At 37.8% G+C, this 22,739-nt stretch overlaps 1 protein-coding gene across 2 annotated transcripts in view; it reads left to right on the forward strand.

The window, feature by feature from the left end:
- LOC149228891 (Polynucleotidyl transferase, ribonuclease H-like superfamily protein) overlaps window positions 1–18,723 on the forward strand; it is a 299,561-nt gene extending 280,838 nt beyond the window's left edge. For both annotated transcript variants that reach the window (XM_089378414.1, XM_089378415.1), the window contains exons 5-7: window positions 17,893–17,988; window positions 18,108–18,197; window positions 18,281–18,723. In XM_089378414.1, the coding sequence (XP_089234540.1) occupies window positions 17,893–17,988; window positions 18,108–18,197; window positions 18,281–18,346 (252 nt within the window). In that variant the 3' untranslated portion in view covers window positions 18,347–18,723. The remainder of the gene's footprint in view (window positions 1–17,892; window positions 17,989–18,107; window positions 18,198–18,280) is intronic.
- The last annotated feature ends 4,016 nt before the right edge of the window (window positions 18,724–22,739 follow it).

A 22,739-nucleotide genomic window follows, 5' to 3' on the forward strand; every position in this document is an offset into this window, starting at 1 on the left:
CAACTGGCAGGGTGACAGTATTCGTTGACACTTGTCCTCAGGAGATGCTGGAGTATGACATGACAATTTGGTAGGAGATTGAGGAGCGTGGAGTTTTCTATTAGGCGAGGGAGATGGTAGTGCATCCATCTTTGGGCCTACCCACTGATGAGGTGCAAACATAAGTAGTGGCAACCAGCCGAGTTGTAGCATTTTCAAGCAACAACTCTCTCGAGGAGTACATAGACAGGGCTTGCAGCACAGTTTGGCCACTTGTACCTGTTACAGGGAGAGAGGTAGGGTTCTCTTGATGGATATTGCTTCCCAACCAAGTAGAGAAGCATGAGTTGAGCATGGACCAACATCAGCATAGTAGACTTGTTCCTTACACCGGAGTCCATGACTTAGATTGGCGAGAGATCATGGGTTGGTATCCTTTTGATGGAGTATCATTTTTAGTCTGGAGCATTGTATTGCAGGAGCCCTCAGAGGTGAGGGATATCACATGCTTTAGTTGGTAGCAAGATGTAGTCTGGCCACTCATCAGTATTTCAGCACGACATCAACATGATGAGATTGACCTTGGTCTATGCTAAGGGTTGGATTGGAGAGAGGTGATGAGTTGGTACGCAGTGGATGGAGTGACGTTCATGGTTGGAGTTATAGCACAGTGGGAGCCATGGAGCCTTGATATTTGTTCTTGGTGGCATTGGAATCCAGGAGGATTCGTTGATGACAGGTTCAGTCAGAGATGGGTCTGGGATTCGGGCATTGAGGGGTCCATTCTTGATCGGTTGACACAGGAGCAGAGCATCACCCAGTGGTTCATATGGGATCCAGTCATTGGGTCTCAGTTTCATTGGGCCACCAGATTGGTCCACAGATTTGGATTGCTTGAGGGCAGGCAATCTTGGGGGCGGGAGGACTATCATGTCCCCATTTTTATTCTTCTTCATAGTACAACCATGGTGGATTTCCAGGGTAGGGGATGGCTAGGCTTATGTCATCAAGGGTCTCGATGGAGTTTTTATTGGATTTGATGGCATTCACTTGGCATATTCCATCATCCTCACAATTTTCCTTTCATTCGGTTGCATTCTGACAAGTTTAAAAAATCAGCATTACTATTGGGCATAACTTAATTAATTATGCTTAAGGTGGCATTCCGGGGACATCAATTGATGGAACACCTCAGTGCAATAGCTCATTGGAACTAGAACGAGAAGATCTACAGGATGGGATGCTGAAAAGAGACTTCCAGTGGTCGAAGAGAGTATGGTTGACGATTTGCCATTTTCCTTAGTTAAAAATGACTTTAATTAGTCATTTAATTAAGGAAAAATAATTAATTGGAGAAAATGGGCCAAAAGTGACCTAAGTGTAATAAAATAAAAATTAAAGGTCACTTAAGATAAAGTCAATGGGAGCTTCTAGAATAATAATAAAATAATAAAATAAGATGCTTCTAGAGGCTTGGAGATCTTTCCATCAGATCTATAAAAGGGGAGGAGGAGATGATTTGGAGATATCTTGGATTTGATATTGTTTCTTGTGTGAGAGGTTGAGAACCTGGTTCTCTACTTCGACAGTATCCTAGGACGGAAACTCTCGGGTGATTCAGTGAGAGTGGGCGAGCACCCATTTCTTCCCTTGGTGGATCCATTCAGGGTTCACAGGTTGCAATTTATTATTTTTCAGTTTGTTTTGGAGGCCAATTGTGGCATTATTGTAGATCTGTTTGAGGCCATTTTATCTCAACTATATGGGTTGTATTTGCATGTAAACATCAGTTCTTCTAATATAATAAAGCTGAGAATTTCCTATTCATTATGTTATGAGATTGTAGCACTCTATTTGTTTATTTTTACATGGCAATCTTTTGTTTATGAATATAATTTTTATCTGAAGAAATTTTGAGTTAGAATTTGAAGAATTTTTTTTGCTTGTTCCGAATTTATTTCATTTGGGACATTACACAGTAGTGCATCTAATACAACTGTAGTCATTTCTCTATCAGACATGACTTCTCCCAGATCTTGTAGTTGATCTCGGATCTCAAATATCCTCATAAAGTATGAGGCTATTCCATCTTCCCTTGACATCTTCAGCTTGTAGAGTTCTTGCCTTAATGAGATGACTTCTCTAGTAGTGCTTACAGAATACAACTCTACCAGTTTGTCATAGATTTCTTCTGAAGTTTTGAGTTTAGATACGTATGGGATGAGGGGATCCTTGGTGGATTCTATGAGAGTCCTTTGAGCCCTAACTTCCCCTTTCATATACTTGGCAAGAGCTTGAGCATCTTTGTTTCTTGTTTTGGTGATATAACTTTTGACATGTTCCATAACCTCATTTTCAATGAGCTTCAGATCCGTCCTTTTCTTCCATGCAAGATAGTTTGAAGCCCCAACTAATTTGTTGCTTTCCTTGCGAAAAGACATTTTGACAGATTCAGATGTGGACATAAATATACTTACTTGATAGGATGCTCCTTCTTGCTACTTCTTTGATGTTGATGATGATATAGAGGATATAAAACTTCTCCTTGATGAAGGTAGTTTTCATCAAGAATGATCCTTGATCATAGAGAGTGAGATGACACCGCCTTTTGATCTAGCTTCCTTTGGATTAATAGTTTTCAAAACACTTTAACTTGATTTTTAGATTTCTTCAACTTGAGTAGATGTAGGGTTTTTGGCCTTCTTTTCTTGATGATGATCCCAATACTTCTTTGTAGACTTCTTTGATCTAGGGTTATGATGCTTCCCTTGACTTCAAGATGATCTTCGCTTTGATGTCTTCCTTGAGATTTGATCTTTGAGTGTCCCTTGATAAGATGCCCTTCCTTGACTTAGTTACCTTAGCTTTGATACCATGTTGAGAAATCTAGGGCATAGAGATTAAGTGATTTCTCTTCTATTAGTAACTGCTTGTGAGTGTTTTTTTTTACTTCTTTAGATTAGGATCTTCTTTTACTTAAGTTATTAGTGTTCTTCTTCATCAAACAATTACCAATGCATAAACCATAAAGAGACAAGAGACAAAATATAGGCTATTAGCCAAGGCCAAAACCTCTCACTCTTTGAGAGGAAAACCCGAACAGATTCTACTTCTTATAGAGATTCCAATTGATGAATACCAAGACCAAGACCCTTGACCTATTTGCCTCTCCAGGACCAAGACACAAGTTCCCTTCCATTGCTCTTTGTGCCCAAGTCAATACTAGTCAAACTTTTGCTTCTTCCTTCTTTTCGACTACCCTTCAATCTCGGCTTCCTTCTGCATCAAACCTGCACTTTATTTCGGCCCTAGTTGCAACACATATGGTGATCTAACCTCTTGATTAGGCCTTTATCACAAGAAGAAAATATTTGACCCTTTTTCTACAACAATGACCCTTTTCCTTGCACGTGTGAGTGGAGACCAGTCCTTAGAATAGTCCCAAATAGATCTTCCTTTTGTTATCCTCCTTCGCTTAGATAGAGATACTTCTTATGAGATCTTCGCACTCCTTTTTCTATCTTAAACCTTGACCGAATTGTAGACTTGATGACCACCCAAATCTCCTCTGTAATTCTGGCTCTAACCGAAATCCGAATTGCCCTATTTATAATTGTTGGAGCCTATAATAAGTTGACATGACTTGGAGATGAGCTGACGTGTCTATTTGAGAGGTCCTATTATTCTTTTGATTCTTGAAGCTGACTTGAAGTAGGTGACTTTGTCTTGGTCTTGGAGGGCCTTCTTATACTTTTTATGACCCATACCAAGTGTAATATGCCTGAGAAGAGTCATTCATGCATGACATAGACTCAAATTGACTGTTATGACTAGATGACAAATCCTAAAGGCTCTTAATGGGAGCCATCACTAAAATAGAATTCCTTTCTCATGAAACCCATGAGACAAGCATTACAATAATAATTTTATTTTTCTTCCTTTCATCAATTACATAAAATCACAATTACACGTCATTATGAAGACCGAACTGAGGTATACTTTTCAACACTCCAAGTGGCTTCGGGGCACAAGCAATGGTCTCATGGGTCTCTAGGTGGCTCAAAATCAAGTCAATTCTCCATCAATGAGGGCCAAAAGATGACACATGTCCTCCCATGTCTCCCTAGGAAGGATATGACCTCCTCCGGGTCTTGGATCAACTGTCGAATGTTGGGTGCAATGTGTAGCCGGCTAGGCAACCCTAGTCCAAATGCATCATCATCTCTAAATAATTAGGGCATGAACAAGCAAATGGTGGCGCTGAAGAAGCCCATGGCGTGGCAATCAATGCTCTGCATGAATGGAGGTCCATGGCTCTCAATGATCACCCTACAAATGGCATTGTGATCCTCTGAAGGGCTTGGATCCCATATTGGGAGGCCAAGTCCAAGACGAAAATCCACCTGCAATTCTGTATAAGATCCAATGTGTCTTCTCTCCTTTAAATACAATGATTCATTAGTGCAATTGAGTAAATAAGCTTGTTAATCAAGGGAAAAAATGAGAACGTCACAGTGGGTTTCCCTTCCAAATTTGGGGCTTTGAACATGTACTAGTGTTACCTTCCTAGGTAGGAGAGGTTAATGAACGACCCTATTAGGTAGTTTCAACCTTTAAGGAAATGACAGGTCTAACGTACACCCTTCAAATAACAGGTGTCATGTGAAATATTGATGGAACAGGGTGGGAACAAAGGGAAGGCTCCAAGCCACATGCCATGGTACAAGAGTAACTATGATGAGGGAAGCCCACACCTTTTGTAAGAGGGAGCCACATGATGTTTTTGCAAGAGGGAGCAATCGTGGTACATGAGTTACCTCGACCTTTGTTTTTCCACACTTCTTCATTTGCCTTTTGCCTTTTATTGATATTTCTTCATTTTACTGTTCGGGGCTCAAGGGGATGAGAACATGATGTGTAAGATATAGCAGTGAGTACCACTTTAAAGTGAGGCAGTTCATCGCCCACCACGGATTGAGATACCAATGGTTTCCTTAATGATGCAAGGAGTACTCATAGGGGCCTTAGAAACCAGGGTGATGGCCATAATGGTAGGGGGTAGAGCTCATGTTTGGCTTTTGCCCATGTTCTAAATTTTATTGTCCCAACCATCTTTTGCATATTGTGGTACATTTTCCTATTGTATGTGGCCATATTATGCTTTTGTAATGTTCCAAATTTTGTGTGTGCAAAATCATTAAGGAGTTTTTGCCAATTTTTGATAATATTGAATAAAAAAGGGAAAATATTTTATTTTGTGGGAGAAAGGCAGAAATTATTATTTTAATGAAGAATGACAGCAAATTAATATTTTATTGGAGGATGGAGGAAAATTATTATTTTATTGGAAAGTGGTGACAAAATAATATTTTATTGAGAAAGGAGGCAAATGAATATTTTATTCAAAATGGCGGCAAAAAGTTTCTTAATGGAAAATGGCCCCACCAGTACAATAATAGGGAAAAAGGAGAATCTAAAAGCTAGGAGGAGGCTCAATGGAGAATTATAAATAGAAGAGAGACACAATTGCAAATAATTCTATTCTATCATTTCTATCTGACATTGTGAAGAAACTAAGAGAGTTTCGAAGAGTTTCAAGCGAAACTCAATCGCTGATTTCGGTGGACTTCAAGTGCCACCCTAGTTAGCTTTAGGGGAAGATTACGTCAGATCTTCCATTAGAGCTTATTGGTTTGGTTTATTGAATCATCTCTTGGGATTTGACTGGATTTTATTTGCAGGTGATTATTAGCATTGTGATTTACTTGCAGGGCTATACATTTCTCTATCCAGAGGCCGAGCTGATTAGGAGGGCCAAATATCAAACTCTGGAATTTGTCTCGTGGACAGAATTTGTAGGCCAGAATTCCATCTTCAAGAAAGTGCCGAGCTGCAAGCAAGAATAGGAGACCGAGTGGGTTTCTTTCCAGCCTTAGAAGCCAAGTCGTATAGGCAGTTTGAAGACCAGTTGTTCATGCTTGAGGCCCTATCCTACCTCCAGTGGATCGTGGGTTTATGTGTCACCATTTTCATAGAGGGCGAGGTCATATAGTGGAAGAGGCTGAGTCCTTGTTATTGTTTCAATAGTAAATCTGTGTGGCCAAATTGTTGTATAAAAGAGGTTGATTGCTTATGGAGGCCGCCTTTTTCTCATAGCAACAGACTCATCTAAAGGAAAATCACATCATTTCTCTATGGGACCAAATCATTGAAACCTACAGCAGTGTTAGAGGATTCAAGAGCTGAATTGTTGCTCATCATAGGAGGGCCGAGCATTTGTATGAGGTTGATAAATCAGCCTTAGTAAATTAATGAATTTTGGGGACAATATTAATGTTGCATCAGATTTATAATTTCAGGAGTCCATATCAGTTTTGAGGAGGCTACATTCTCACCCACTAAGGTCGAGTTTATCTTAGGCCAGAAATATGTCAAGGAAGGCCGTTTTCACTAGTAGAGAGCTGAAGATTGTTATTCCACTGTTGCTGTAGCAGGGTTCCATTTTTGGGGCAGAATCTCAATGTACAGGAAGTCAAGACAAATCAGATTCTTGAGCAGAATTTCAGACATCAGGAAATTAATTAAATTATCTCTTCTTATCAGCTGTAGCGAGCTCCAGATTGTTGACTAAAATTCGGAGGCTGAACCATTGCTCTCTTATTTGGGCAGCGTATTTCTGTGAGAGGGCGCTGGAGTGTTTCATTTGAGAACTGTGTAAATGTGTTTATGTTGACAACCTTTTTTTTACACCGGGTTCCTCCTTACTTGTGCACTCTGTTTCCTTGCTTAAATGTTATGTAATGCTTGCAATATTGCTATGACATATTTCTGGGTTTATTATAATGAAGGAATAGTGGTTTAAGTGGCTATTTTAAATGATAAATGCTATGCAGGGTTCCTCGTGATTGCCATCCTGGAGTTTGGTTGTTTTAATATGCAGTTGTTCAGCTCTGTGTTTTAATTTGTGGTTGGTCCAAAGCAAGAAACTACACCTACAACACTTTGTTCATAAACCATTGACAAAACAACTCACCTGGAAAATTTCATTAATATAGTGAGCCAGCAATAATTTTGGGTCTTTTCATAAAGAGAAAATTACAGAGGTATCAGAGCATGATCTTGGCTAGCTGTGGGCTTTAACCCAGGCGATGACAAGAAAAAGACTTCCAGGACTAGAATAAAAAGCTCAGAAATCATGGGATCTAGAGAAAGGTTAAAATCAAACAACATGGCAGTAACCTTGAATGAAGTGATTAGGATGCAACAAATGATGATTGATGTGGGGGAGAAGCTGGTTCATAACACAATTGGGAATCGGGACCATTCTCAGGTAGACAACAAACCAACTATGCCCAAAATTATGGGTGATGCTGTTATGAATAAATATATAGGAAATAATGTAAATGATAATAATCATAAATAATGATTAGTTAATTAGTAATTAAGTTGAAGAGTCATGTCTAAATGAGACATGACTCTCCATGAAGAGACACCTGCTTGGTATATAAAAAAGTCTCCCACTCTCACTGTATCATTCTTACTCATACATTTTTTATATAATATTTGTATCCTCATGGATATCTTCATATTCCAAGTCTTCTGGAGTAATTAATCTGAAGAAAGAACTTTGTTCGCTTCATTGTTATCAGAGTTTCATTCGATCCGACCTTTGGCCATCAACTTGTTGTCAACTGTGTTGCCGTCATGAAATTGGAAGCATTTCGCTATAGAGGTTTCTGGTGGTTCTCCATTTTGCCATTTGCCTTTGGCCACTAAGAATATATATATATATATATATATATATATATATATATATATCTAAGAAAAAAGAGAAATTCAAAAGTCATAAAATAAAAATTAAAAAAGAGTATATAATTTTTTAAAAAGAAATAAAAAAAAGGAAAAAGAAAAGCCCGATGGCCCTGTCCATGACCGCCATCGAAAGCTTCATCATCCAACTGTTGTTCGCCACCATCGTCGCCGCCAAACCCCCACATCCAGACAACCACTGTTCTGCAGCCCCACCATACCCACAACCCTAGCCGCCGCTACTCGACCGACAACCACCACTGTTCATACTGCAGCCCTGTCTTCATTCCATTCCATTGGTTTGTAGTCTCAATTGTTGTTACTCTGTCTACACCTCCACTCCCCCGCTGCGTCTGTCCATCTACACCTCCGTCACCCCCGTCCACTTCGCCGCTTCCGCTGCCCCATCTGTTGCCGTGCTCACGTTCAACCTTGTCTAATGTTCCTCCTTGCGTCACTGGCCCTGGTCTCTTTCTCCCTTCAGCTATCCCTGGTCCCTGTCTGCATTCGTCTTCAAGGCATGAAGCCCCAAGTCCGTTGTGTTGTCAGGTCAACTTTGATTGTCCGCATATGTCTTCAAGGCGTGAACCCCAATGACGCTGTGTTGTCGGGTCAACTCCGACTGTCATTTTACAGGGGGGACACGAATATTGACAAAAGTCGTATCCGTTGGGTCATAAGTTACATAACTTTTATATAATAAAATTATATATATAACATTGGGGTCATACAATAATATATATATGATTAATATACATCTAAGTTGCACGAAACGGGGAAATGGGTACGAGTTTCTGAAACGGGCACGGGTACGAAACGCGACCTCTCCAAATTTTGGAAATGGGGAAATGTGAATATATATATATATATCTATATATATATATATATTAGAATTTAGGACATTTAAGAAATGTTATGTACAATCATAAAGAATACATGATACATTATAATTTATTACATTTAAACATTATGATTGAATTTACATCACATTTACTCATGAATGATCACATAATGAAAATAAAAATATCGGAATATCCAAAAGAACCTTTATTATATATATGAGGCTGCAAGAAATATAGAGACAAAAGACTAATCCTCATCATCATAATCCTCATCAAAAATAGAAGCAGAACCATGCTCAACAGTGGATGGTGGCGCTGAAGAAGATGATGGGCCAATTCCACTTCCAGGCTGGACCTCAATATTCAGGGCAGCAAGAGAGAGATCCAAATCAAGACTTTTAGCATCCACATCCCATTCTTTAGAAGGGCCATTGTTGTATTCTGGACCCCTACGAGATGCAAGGCGAAGGTTGGAGTGCACATAAACAAGATCCTCTGCCTTCTGTGAGCCCAACCTATTGCGCTTCACAGAATGAATAAAACCATAAGTGCTCCAATTCCTTTCTGCTGATGAAGAGCTTGCCACTTGTGAAAGAATACGAATGGAAAGGTTTTGAAAATGTACACCATTTGCTCCATGACAAATCCACCACCTAATTGGATTCATGGTGCTTCTCTCCTCCAAAGCTGATATATTTGCATAATCATCTATTCCTGCTGCAAAACTAGCAAATTCTTCCTTTACCTCCCTGTGTAGATGAGCAGGAAACATTCTCACAAGGGATTTTTTCACCCCATTAGCCACCTCTCTATCCTTATGGGGTGCCTTCCTCTTCCCGTTGCTTTGAGCAATAAGCTCCTCATCATCAAATTTGGGGTTCAAGTCATGTGCTAAAGTGTGCAATGGAGTATTGAAATTGTACCACCTATCAACAATGATTTTCTTGACTAAACCAACAAAATGATCATCAACAAACAAAAGTTGTGGAGACTCTTGCAAAATGATTTCCATAGTTTTCTCAACCATGGAATCCATGCCAACATATACCTCTCCTAAGAAAGGTTGGTCAGTGTCAGCACTCCGAAGAAGCTCAAATGCAGGGGTTGTGAACTTCAGCAAGAAATCTATCTTGCTCCACCAATCCTCATCAAGGCACAATCTACGCACCATATATCCCCGCTCTAAATCTGCTTGTCTCCACTCAATCAAAAGTTGACTCACCACCATAGAAACTAATGCATGCTTAACCTCAACAAGGTAGTGCAACATCAGGAAGTTTGAGGCATATATTGTCTCGACAACTTTTAACAACTCCAATTTGGAGTACTCTTGAAATATGGCCTGAGATTGGTGGTGGTTGGTGATGAATTTGACAATCTCCCTTGCTTCCCTTGTGATTTCCTTTATCCATGAAACTTTGTTGTCGATCTCCTCTAAGATCAGATTCAGATTATGGACAATGCATGGTGTCGAAAAGATGTGGTCATACCTCCCCTCAATAACTAAACCTGCAGCGTTGCAAACTGGTGCATTATTCGTGATAACTTGCACCACCTTGTTAGGCCCTATTTGCTCAATAGCTTTTATAATAACATCAACAATGAACTGTGCATCTGTTACCTCTCCTGAGCAATCTTCCGCCTTGATAAACATTGCTCCTTTGGGGGAAGTGGCAATGATATTTATCAATGGTCTGTGCCTTGTATCTGTCCATCTATCTGAGACTATGGTAACCCCAAAGCTTCTCTAGGAAGAACAAATTGGTGATAAAATATCCTCCACAAGCTCCTCCTCAATTTTGAGAAGCTGAGTTCTGACTTTCTCATAGTTGGGCCCCTTGTACCCTCGAGGAGCTTTGTTAATTGCCCTTATCATATCTTGCCAATAAGGAGAGCGAACAACATTGAATGGGATACCACATGCATAAATGCACCTAGCCACTCTGGAATTAGTTTCTTCTCTCACTTGCACATTCATCAGTTTAGCAATTTTTCTATCCTGAACTAAAGGGGATGCCCCTCTAGTATTTTTGGATGCTGGTTGTTCATGTTGTTGATGGCACCGTCTCTCCTCTTTCTTGCTTCAACTACAATCCTTGGCTCAATGTTAGATGGAGGTTGAGGAGTAGTTTGAGTAAGCTCATCATGTCTTCTCTTAATAACATCCGTCTCATCTTGCTCTCTTTGATATGCCCTCCTTGCCAATGGATCTGCTGTTTTTGTGCAATCCACGATCCCCTGTCCTCCTCCATGCAAAAGATGTGCCTTCACTCTTGGGTAGGAGCCCTTGTACGAATTATTGCAAAGATTACATCGACATTCCCATGAGCCACCACCTCCACATTTTTGAAGCTTCTAAACATGCCTCCAAAGAGGATAATGTTCAGCCCTTGGGTTGGCCCTAGGGCTTGAACTTGCAGCGACACTTTGGTTGGAAGCCATTGTTGCAAAAATAAATAAAAAACAAATCTGTAAATAAAAAACGTTTTTCATATTTTTGGCAGCATAAACCCTCAAAAATTGAAGAAATAGTAGGAAAAAACTAAGAAAATGAATGTTGTTTACCCAAATTAATTTTTTGTAGCTGAAGCTACCCCAAAATGCCAGAAAAGACGAGAAATATGGCTGTAGCTGAGCCAAAAGCCAAGAATGCCGTAGCCGAAAACTCTACACTCCAAATCTGCTGCTGAAATCTCTTTCTCTTGCTGCTGAAATCTCCTTTGCTCACTGTTGAAAACGCCCTAGCTGAAACCACTGCTCTCTTCTCCTTTGCTAAAATTGCCAGTCTCCAAGAGAAACGACTTGCTCAATTGTGTGAGGAGAGAATGAGGTGAGGGTCATTTTTATAACTTGAGAGAGGCATCTAGAAGCAACTAGAAGCCACTTTAGTCGCCCAATAAATAATAGAAAACAAAATAATAAAAATAACATAAGAAAAAGTCAAGATGCATGAGGAAAGTCCATCGTACGGCCCGAAAACTCGTTTCCCACCGTACTGGCCACATTTCCTCCTCAAGAAATAGGCCAGTACGGTCGAAAACGAGTTTTTGGGCCGTACAGTACGAGTTTCCTCGTTTCCGTTTCATTTCCGTCCGGAAACGGACCCTAGACCCACGTTTCCTGCAACTTAGATATACATACTATATTATATAGTTATACATATTAGTCTAAATATATATATATATATATACTAAAAAGGAAGTTTATAAAAATAAAAAAAATAAAAAAATAAAAAATAGGCTACTTAAAACGCCCTAAGTTCATTGGGACAAATACAAAATGGAGTCTAATCAGGAAACAAGGGAAGGACGATTTTCCTACAATGGTTTTTCGATTATGGATTATAGTTTAATTTCATTAAAATGAAGTATCCAAGGAAAAGAAATTAATATTGCTATCAGCACAAACAACGAGGAAAATTACATCAATATTAATTTGGAAAATTAGTTATTAATTCAAGAGCCAAGCATTGGTGAAAGAATAGATATTTGTGGCAAAAAGGAGTATGCAATTAGTGATTTACAAGTGACAGTAGATCATTATGAGTACATATCTCAATTCTATGTTGCAACTACATATAATAGGAAGATTGGCATAATTTTCGGTCAACCTTGGTTTAGGCTATTAGGTACGTTCATGTTTAACTTAGAAAAAAATATTTTGATGTTTCCTTACAAGAGGACGATGACCATCTTCCAGGATGTGACAATGAAGTCAAAATCGATAAAGCCTTCATCATAAGACTTTAAAGATATTTCATACTTTATGTTTCAAGATAACAAAAAAGAAGCCAAAACAGCTTGAAGAAGCCATCTGCAATAAAGACAGAGAAATTTCGCGCCTCAGAGATCACAATGAAAAACTACTTGAACAAGTCAAGAAAGCCAAAGCCACAAAGAAGGAACTCAAGAAGCATTTATTAGAACAAGAAACTTTATGTTTTAAGAGCGTTAATCAGACATTATTAAAACAAATCAAAAGTTTAAAAGATGATGAAGCTACCAAGAATAAAGTCAACAATTCATGAAATAATGAACTTGTACGTTTAAGGAATTATAACCAAACCTTACTCATGCAAATAAAAAAGCTTAAAAATGACAAGCTAGAACAACATCAAGGTGAAGTATTGAAGTCGTCAGTCGTTTTAGTCCATGTTGAAGATAAGGGAATAAATATTGATCCAGTCAATATCACAAGGAAGAAGAGGAATCTAGAGAAGTTAAAACATATGCAGAAGCTGCAATCCAAACAATGGACATTCCAATTGATGATTCAGTGGCCAACTTAACAACAATAGTGCCTGAAGAAAATCAAGAATCAACCACTAATATGATAGAGGAAAGCTAGACCAAAGGAGCTATGTATCGATATCCAAATCACAAAAGCAGACCTTCCAACCAAGCTACATACCAGTATCGCTCAGAAAATAAATGACAAAATTATGTTCCTATGGATACTGAAGTTTGCAGAATGCAGTCCTATCATAACTATTTATCACAAAATTTGATTCCACAGAAGTTTAATCTAGGATGGTCTGATCCCTTCTCAGTGCGACAGTTTTGTTTGTCACTTAGAAGATCATATCAACTTGTATCGATGACGATGACTATTCCAAGAAGACATTCGAACCCGAAAAAGAGATCAAGCCTTTTTCATCAACAAGCTTTGAGGACAACGCTTTTTGAGGAGGAAGGCAATGTTATGAATAAGTATATAAAAAATAATGTAAATGATAATAATCATAAATAATGATTAGTTAATTAGTAATTAGGTTGAAGAGTCATGTCTAAATGAGATATGAATCTCCATGAAGAGACACCTGCTTGGTATATAAGCAAGCCTCTCACTCTCAGTGTATCATTCTTATTCATACATTTTTAATATAATATTTATATCTTCATGGATATCTTTATATTCCAAGCCTTCTGGAGTAATTAATCTGAAGAAGGAATTTTGTTCGCTTCAATAATTTTTTTTTTGATATAGATTTTTTTCTTCCCTTTTTTTAAATTCCTTTTTTGTATAATCTTTTTTTCTTTTAATATTTTTTTTTAGTGGCCAAAGGCCTAAATAGCGAAATGGAGAACCTCTAGAAACTTTTGTAGCGAAACACTTCCAATTTCACGACGGCAAGACAATTGATGACAAGTTGATGGCCAAAGGCCAGATCAGACAAAGCTCTGATACCAATGAAGCAAACAAAGTTCATACTTCTCGTTAAATACTCCAAAAGACTTGGAATATGAAGATATCTATTGAGGATACGAATATTATATATTAAAATGTATGATGAATGATGATACAATGAGAATGAGGGTCCTGCATATATTGCCAGGTAAGTACCCTTTCACGAACAGTTATGTCCTTTAGGCACATACCTTTTCATTAATCCTAACTAATTAATCATTTAATCTTATTTGTTGTTTTTACATTATTTTTATTTTTAAATAAATTTAGTTTGTTACAGTGCTTGATGAAGATTGTAACTACTAGATGATTGATGTTATATGGTTTAATCCATGTTTTTATGCTTTTTATAACTAATTCATCATTCTATATGCGTTTGTTGACATATACACATCAAAATATATAAAAATATATATTATATCTAAGTTGCACGAAACGGGGAAACGCGGAAGCGAAACGAAACGGGGAAGCGAAACGAAACGCGACCTCCCCAAATTTTGGAAACGGGGAAACGCGAATATATATATATATATATATATATATATATATATTAAAAATATTTAAAAATTATTATTATATATATGTGCAATCATAAAGCATGAATGATACATTTACTTACATAAACATTTAAACATTAAGATTAAATTTACATCACATTTACTACCTGGAAACCCTTAAAAAAAAAAAAAAAAAAAAAAAACAAGTGTTTTTTTGGGGAAACGTGGCACGTACGGCCTGGAAACGCGTTTCCGGCCGTACGGCCAAGTTTCCGTTTCGGGAAACGTGGCCGTACGGCCGGAAACGCGTTTCCAGGCCGTACGGTACGCGTTTCCGTTTCGTTTCCGTACGGAAACGGACCCTGTACCTGCGTTTCCTGCAACTTAGTATTATATAAAATTTGCTCCTGACCCAGGAGCTTTTGAAAATGTTGCTGCCCGCTCTTGCTCCCTTGGTCTTTCCAAACTATAGCTTGTGCTACATATTTTGGAGGAAATTCAGTGCATCCCAGATGGACTAGGATTCAAGACCCAATAGTTAGAAGTGACCAAATTTTTCATGAGACTAATTTTGGAGAGAAAACGCCTTATTGGCCTTTCCCACCAAGTGAATTCAAAAGGCCCTTTTATTATTTATTGACCAGAATATTGTATTGGGTTGTATCTAAAGTTATATTATAAATGTATAATCTTCATGAAATATCCTTCTTTTGGAGCTAATATTTTCTCTCAATAGCAGAATTTGAGATTTGGCAGGGATGATTTCCATGTTAAAGTTACGGGCCCAATAATAAAGATGTAGATATAGGGTGGTTGGTGTTGAAGAATCTAGGACATGCATAATTAAATTGATTCTTCTTAGCATGATCACAATTTGTGAAGTATTTATATAATTAATCTTAACTTGATCTTCCATTCTTTATTAGTGTGTGTATGTTAGCTTCATCAAACTGCTATCAAAACAAAAGAGACAAGAACACAAATATTTGGCTTTCTGCCAGGGCCAAAACCTCTCCCTCTTGGAGAGGAAAACCCACACAAAATTCTTCTTATAGAGATTCCATTGACGAATACCAAGACCAGGACCCTTGACACAATCTGCCTCTCCAAGACCAAGACATCAATCCTCTTCCTCGAACACTGTTGAGATCATCATGATTGCTGTGCCATTGAAGCCATCACTGCTACATCACTGAGATCTTCATTTCTGCTTCTTCCTCATTGATAACATCATTGTTGCACCATGACTGCTCCTTGAGATTACCACCGAGGTGATCTTTGCACCTTCATCGAGACCATGATCCTTTAAGAACAAGATCAAGACTTGTGACTGCACCTCATATCACTTTTAGCCGAGACTAATCATCCTTGTGAAAGTCATCACAGTTTCTTCTATTGTGCCGAGACTGAGACTGTCATGGTTATTACTGCTCCCTTTTAGTATACCAAGACTGCAGCCCTTTACACTATGTGTAACCCTCATCACTGTTCTTGATTGTGATTACAGTCATTACTGAAACATGATCATACCGAGACAATGTTCATGACTTATATAGTATATATCTATATATGCCAAGACTGTATGCCAAGGGTATAGATCTACATCTTGTGATCCGTGTTACTGTTGTTCATTATGTTTAGGCTGCTACAGGGATGCCACCGAGATTTATATGACAGGACAATACTGTACCCTCATCTGAGCTCTTCTCCACTTTAATTCATAGGTATGCCGAGAGTGTATTCAGCCCAGAACTTTGGTCAATACTGCGTCCTCTGAGATCTGGTCATAACTGCACCTCTGTCATGCGAGATCAATCTATCACTGTAATACCGAGACTGCAATTCATAGATATGCCGAGAATGTCCAGAACTCAAATCACTGCTGCGTCCTTACACGAGGTCATTCCTGCTCCATTTATCCGGGATCATGACTGCACCTAAAACCCAAACGAGGTGTAGTCAAACCCTTACTGCGGCTCTGCTCCTTCATGCGAAATTTCAGAGGAAATGCGAGATTCTTTCTCTTGCCATTTGCGGATACCCTAGCCACCTATATATAGTGGTTACGTCCATATATTTGAGCCGACATGATCCCATGAACCGACGTGACTTTAATTTATGCATTTAATTTATTTTGGAGTCGACATTAAGATCTCTTCGTTGTTTTACTTGCAGACTTCGGTGTGCTTGTTCTAGGAGGATTGTTCTTGGTCTTGGAGAGTTGTTTCACACTGTTGTGGACTTGTATATATTTACATAAACTCATGAAGAGTTTCTATACACATGACATGACTCTTTGACATATAAATAAATCCTAAAGACATCAAGAAGAAGTCTTTCACCTAGTGACACTTCTTGCTCATGAAACCCATGTGGCAAGGCACACAAGAATAATTTATTTCTTTTTATTACATCGTTTACAAAGATCATGTCATTATCAAGACCAAACCTAGTTACACTTTTCAACAGGTGGCATGTAAAGCACTATGATATCTTCCTTTTCAGTCTGTTTGATGGTTGGTTGGATGAACCTGGCATAAGTTGTCATTCTATTGATTTAGAAAATAAGTCACTTAATAACTCTGAAGTGATGAATTTGGTTGTCGTTACCAAACTTTTCTTATTTTTATGTGACTGGATCCATGGTTTTTATTCACTATTCATTAGTATGATTTCAGCCTAGCTGTTTCATCTTTAAAATTCTGATATTGTAGTACTTTGCATGCCTTCAGAACTGCAAATTTCTATTTTCTTAAGTTGTGATAATTATTTTATCTAAAAATGGCTATTGGGTATTCTTCAAACCAAAACTGTGAAATGTTGCAGAATATCAACAGCATCTGAAAACTGTTTTTCTTGTTTCCTGAATTTCTCATACCTGGCACATTATGCACGTGAGATAACTTGTTGGTTTAGATATATTGATAATTGGAGTTTTTATTTTTTTGTCTTTTTAAGAGTTTGGAAGGTGAAATTGATAAAATTAAGTTGTCATTCTATTCATTTGGAAAATAAGTCACTTAATAACTCTGAAATCATGAATTTGGTTGTCGTTACCAAACTTTTCTTATTTTTATGAAACTGGATCTCTGGTTTTTATTCACTATTCATTAGTATGATTTCAGCATTGGTGTTTCATCTTAAAAATTCTGATATTGTAGTACTTTGCATGCCTTCAGAATTGTAAATTTCTATTTTCCTAAGTTGTGATAATTATTTTATCTAAAAATGGCTATTGGGTATTCTTCAAAGTTCAAACCAAAACTCTGAGATGTTGCAGAATATCAACAGCATCTGAAAACTGTTCTTCTTGTTTTCTGAATTTCTCATACCTGGCACATTATGCACGTGAGATAATTTGTTGGTTTTAGATATATTGATAATTGGAGTTTTCTGTGTTTTTAAATTTTTTGTCTTTTTAATAGTTTGGAAGGTGAAACTGATAAAATTAAAAATTTATAGAAACCAAGAAACAAACACATCGCACATGTATACATTGATTTGTTTGCACGTATATCTGTGACAGGCTGTTCTAACTGCCACCTATCTTGCATGTTTTAATTGGGTTTGGAAGGTAGGCTGTTCAAGTGAAGATGTTTGTTGAGCAGCTTCAGAAAACAGGAAGATTTGGATGTTTGAACTATACATACTGGGATGAGAGGTTGACATCAAGAGTGAGTCTACTTCAGATTTGTAGGCACACAAGTTTAAAGCCAACTAATTGGTAGACAAGTAGTCACAGTTAGTGGAAATTTATTCAACTATCCACAATTTAACTCGGACTTTATTACAGGCTGTGGAATCTATGTTGAAGCCTTTGAGGATTCATCCATTACATATGAAACACATGATGGATAAATTTGCAGCTGTTGGCATTCTCCAGGTGATGGCAGTCTATGCAGACATTCTTTAATTTTAGGTATGGCATATAAGTAAACTGGTTTACATTGTGGCTTTGCTGTGCAGGATTTTCTAGACAATCTTCAACACCAAGCAAAGTCTTGCGTACAATCTGAGAAGCCAATTATGTAGTTTTCCATTTTAATGGATAATCTCGTATATAATCAAAATTACGATATGTTCTAGTTCAAATTTATGATGTGTGCCCTTTCCATTTGCTATTTTGAACGTTTGGATCATTGAATTACCCACCGTGGTTGTTGCAATAAGACTTCTCACAGAGCAATACATGGTAGAAATTTTCAAATACTAAATTAGGAAGTTCTCATTATGCTTTATAAATTTTTTATTTCCTGCACTGTCCAATCAGCATGCAAGCAACTGGGATTGTTTTTACTTTTCACTGGTTCAGTAATTTGCCATCCCGAGATCATAATATTTCCTTATTAGCAAATTTTTATGTCAATTTCTTCTAGACTAATTATTTGCATCTATATGTTGGATTAATATGGTGGGGATCAAGATACCAATTTGTCTGAAGTGGAATTTTTCTCCATTTGTAAATGAAAGCGAAATATATTATGAATCTATATTCTTGGAAGAAATATGTAATTTGGGAGTCTGAGGCACTAGAGCAGCTTGGATATTTTATTCTAGCAATCATATCTCTTCCTAATGTGTTGGTCTAATGGATCAGCAACTGGGAGCTTGGAAATACGTCACCTGGTGTTTGTAGAGTTATAGTATTTACAGTTTTCTAAGTCCAAATCAACGAAATATCATTTTGATGAGTGAACTTCATTGCCCTGTTAGAGATTTGTCAGATATTGAATATACTTGGGAGTTGATTTTTCACTTGCTGTAAGTTGATGTGACGTGGTCAAAGTTATATTCATAGTGGGTGACCAAGATTTTTAGTGTTCTACTTTTCTTTTTATGATTTCACCGTTCGTTTTCCTAGGCTAAACAATCCAGATTTACTGGAGTTTATACACATTTTATTCATCCACAGATTACAGTTTGGACTTAGCAACTTTCAAAATGGAAAAGTCAGCACTAAAATTCACAAGTCAGAATATTTAAGAGCACAAGGAATATTTATTTTAAACAAGTGTAACAGCTGGGAAGCAGCTCAATTACTGCCACTTTGGAATGTTGACATGCACATGGCAATTGAGTGGGAAATGTTTAAGACCGAAGATTTTTAGTGTTCTACGTTTCTTTTTATGATTTCACCGTTCGTTTTTGTAGGCTAAGCAATCCAGATTTACTGGAGTTTATGCACAATTTATTCATCCACAAATTACAGATTGGACTTAGCAAGTGAGTGGGAAATTTTTAAGACCGAAGCAATTTGAAATTCAAAATCTTAAGTCATAGTGCAAGAGTGCAGAGTGGGAGGGCCATTTCCCCAAAATGTCTAGAATTGTTTTTATATCTCATATATTTTATTGCATATATATTAAAACATGGAAGATATAATTGTTTGTCCAAAACATGAGAACATACATACCTGTGCTACATTATTATGAAGTTAGAAATGTTATCCATAATAGAATCTAGATTAATCATTTGAGCACCATCCATTTAGTACACACTATACTAAGAACATCAACCATCTAGCAGTTACAAACTTGTTGAAAAGTGTAACTAGGTTCGGTCTTCATAATGACATATATAATTGTGATTTTTATGTAATTGATGAAAATAAGAAAATAAAATTATTTTTGTAGCACTTGATTCATGGGTTTCATGATGAAGGGATTTTATTTTAGTTAAGGTTCCCATTGTGAACCTTTAGGTTTTGTCATTTAGTCGTAAAAGTTAATGTCATGTATGAAGGACCCTTCTTGGGCATATTATATTTGATATGAGTCAATAGAAATGTAAAGTAGCCCCCCAAGACGAAGCACAAGTATTTGCCTCAAGTCGGCTCAAGTTGAAAATAAGATGATCTCCAAAAGGCATGTCAGCGTAAGTCATGTCGGCTAATTTACATGGACAAACTACTATTTATAGGCAGCTTGACTTTCATCCTAGACACAAAATTTGGTTTTGCATTTGAAGTACATCAGAAAGTGAAAGAAAGAGAGATAGAAGTCTCTTATACAACGTGGGAAGGAGAACCCGAGCTTATTTTGGCACTGTTTTTGGTTACTTTTATTCACACGTGTGACTTGTATTAAGGGCTCTATAGTAGGGTTTCCACAGTCAGCAAAGAAGACAGGAAGAAGATCTTTATATCAGCATAAATACTAGTCGAGTTCACAAGATTGAGTATCCTAGTCAAACAAAGAAAGAAGATATCTCCAAACAACGCACACGTGTAAATTACAAGGGTACAGATAGGCCAAGAGTTGTAGATCTATAGAAGAGACCAACAATTTCAGAAGTGCTGACACTTTGACTTGCATTGACCAAAGGAGGAAATTGCATCAAGGTTGTTTCAAGAAGGAATCTCATCAAAGATTTGTGTCTTGGTCTTGGAGAGGCAAAATAGGTCAAGGGTCTTGGTTTTGGTATTCATCAATTGAAATCTCCGTAAGAAGAATTTGTTCGGGTTTTCCTCTCAAGTAGGAGAGGTTTTGGCCTTGGCTAATAGCCTATATTCTGTCTCTTGTCTCTTATGGTTTATGCATTGGTAGTTATTTGATGAAGAACACTATAATAATATAAACAAAAGAAGATTCTAATCTAAGAAGTAAAAAGCATTCACAAACAGTTATCATAAGTAGAGAATTTAACTAATATTTGATGCCCTAGATTTCTCAACATGGTATTAGAGCTAAGGTGACAAAGTCAAGGAAGGGCATCTTATCAAGGGACACTCAAGGATCAAATCTCAAGAAAGGCATCAAAGCAGAGATCATCTTAAAAGTCAAGATCTACAAAGGTAGCATTATGACCTTAGATCGAAGGAGAAGTCTACAGAGAAGTCTTGGATCATCATCCAGAAAAGAAGGCCAGGTTGAAGAAATCTACGAGTCAAAGTCCTTACCATTGAAGACATCATCAAGAAGTCATCATTGATCTTCACTAACAAAGACTCCACCATCAAGGGATCCAAAGGGATCTCTTTCTTTGTGGGATCAAGGATCATTATTGAAGAAAACTATCTTCCTCAAGGAGCAGTTTTCTATTCACTATATCATCATCAACATCAAGGAAGCAACAAGGAGGGGCATCTTATCAAGTAAGTATATTTATGTCCACATTTGAATCTGTCAAAATGTCTTTTTGCAAGGAAAGCAACAAATTTGTTGGGGTTTCAAACTATCTTGCATGATTGATGATAGATCTGAATCACATTGAAAATGAGGTTATGGAACATGTCATAGGATCTATCACTAAACCAAGAAAGGAAGATGCTCAAGCTCTTGCAAAGTATATGAAAGGGGAAGTTAGGGCCTAAAGGATTCTCATAGAATCTATCAAGGACCCTGTAATATCCCCAAGGAAAATTTACAACGATAAGCAAGGCACACATAGAGAAAAACAAAGAAAATTTGCCCACAAATGAGAACATGAAATAGAGCCAAAAACTATGTTGCTGAGCCATTTTATTGATAAAGCATGAGGTTACAATGGGTGCTTGGAAAGTATGCACATGGGCTTGCCCAAGTGATGAAGATGAAGTCTCCTAACTGTATAGGATTTTCTCCCTTTGGCTTTGCACTAAAGTGCTGAGAAAATGAGCTGCTGGCTATGAAGAATAGTTGTTAGGGCCTCCTCTAGTGCTCATAAAATTCAATGAAATTAACGTCGGGCTCTCCACCAAATACCTACGAAGGAATTGGCCAATTGTTGACTTTGGAATTTCAACCCAATTTCCCTCAATGGCATTGCTGCTGGGAAATTCGACCCACTTGATGATCCTGTTGCTGAATGCCCCCAAAATGACCGCAATCACCAGCAAATCTCCTCCCGGACTCCTCCCCAAATTTCAACCCAAATCTCCCTTCTCTCCTCAACCCGCATGTGAGACACCTCCAAGTATTGCGTAGTGCCTGCGCTGCTATTGTTGGAACTACACCACACTCATACTTCCCTGATTTCAGATCGAAGTGGAAAGGATGAGACTACCTCTTTGGGCTGGCACTCGAGGTCCACTGAAGCAAGGGGTGAGATTTCCGCCGGAGACCTTGTTCTCAATAGCACTTGCAGACTTGGCTTAAGCTCAAGCGTGCTAGTCTAAGAGAATTCTCAAATAATCATGAATGACCAAAAATGAGTGCCACCTCCTCTTTTTGTCAAAGATCCTCCCAAATTCCCATGTGGGCCCAACTTTGACTTCCCCCACCAATCTCCCTCCAATGAGTGTGTGTTTCCTATGGGCTGCATTGCTCTATGGGTGCCCCCCACGTATTGCTAGTAGCTCGATTTTTCTCCTCCTTCCTCTAATGTTTAGGTTTCCCTTTAACTCAAAAATTCATGCGGGACCTCTAAACACACATTTCCTAAGTGCAAGTTCGAATTTATCCAAATTTGGGCAAAATTGATATTTCCCCTTAGCAATATTGCTAAG

The sequence above is a fragment of the Pinus tabuliformis genome, chromosome J (genome assembly GCF_031772625.1).
Source record: "Pinus tabuliformis cultivar Carrire ecotype Pingquan chromosome J, CPIR1, whole genome shotgun sequence".
NCBI classification, from domain to species: domain Eukaryota; kingdom Viridiplantae; phylum Streptophyta; class Pinopsida; order Pinales; family Pinaceae; genus Pinus; species Pinus tabuliformis.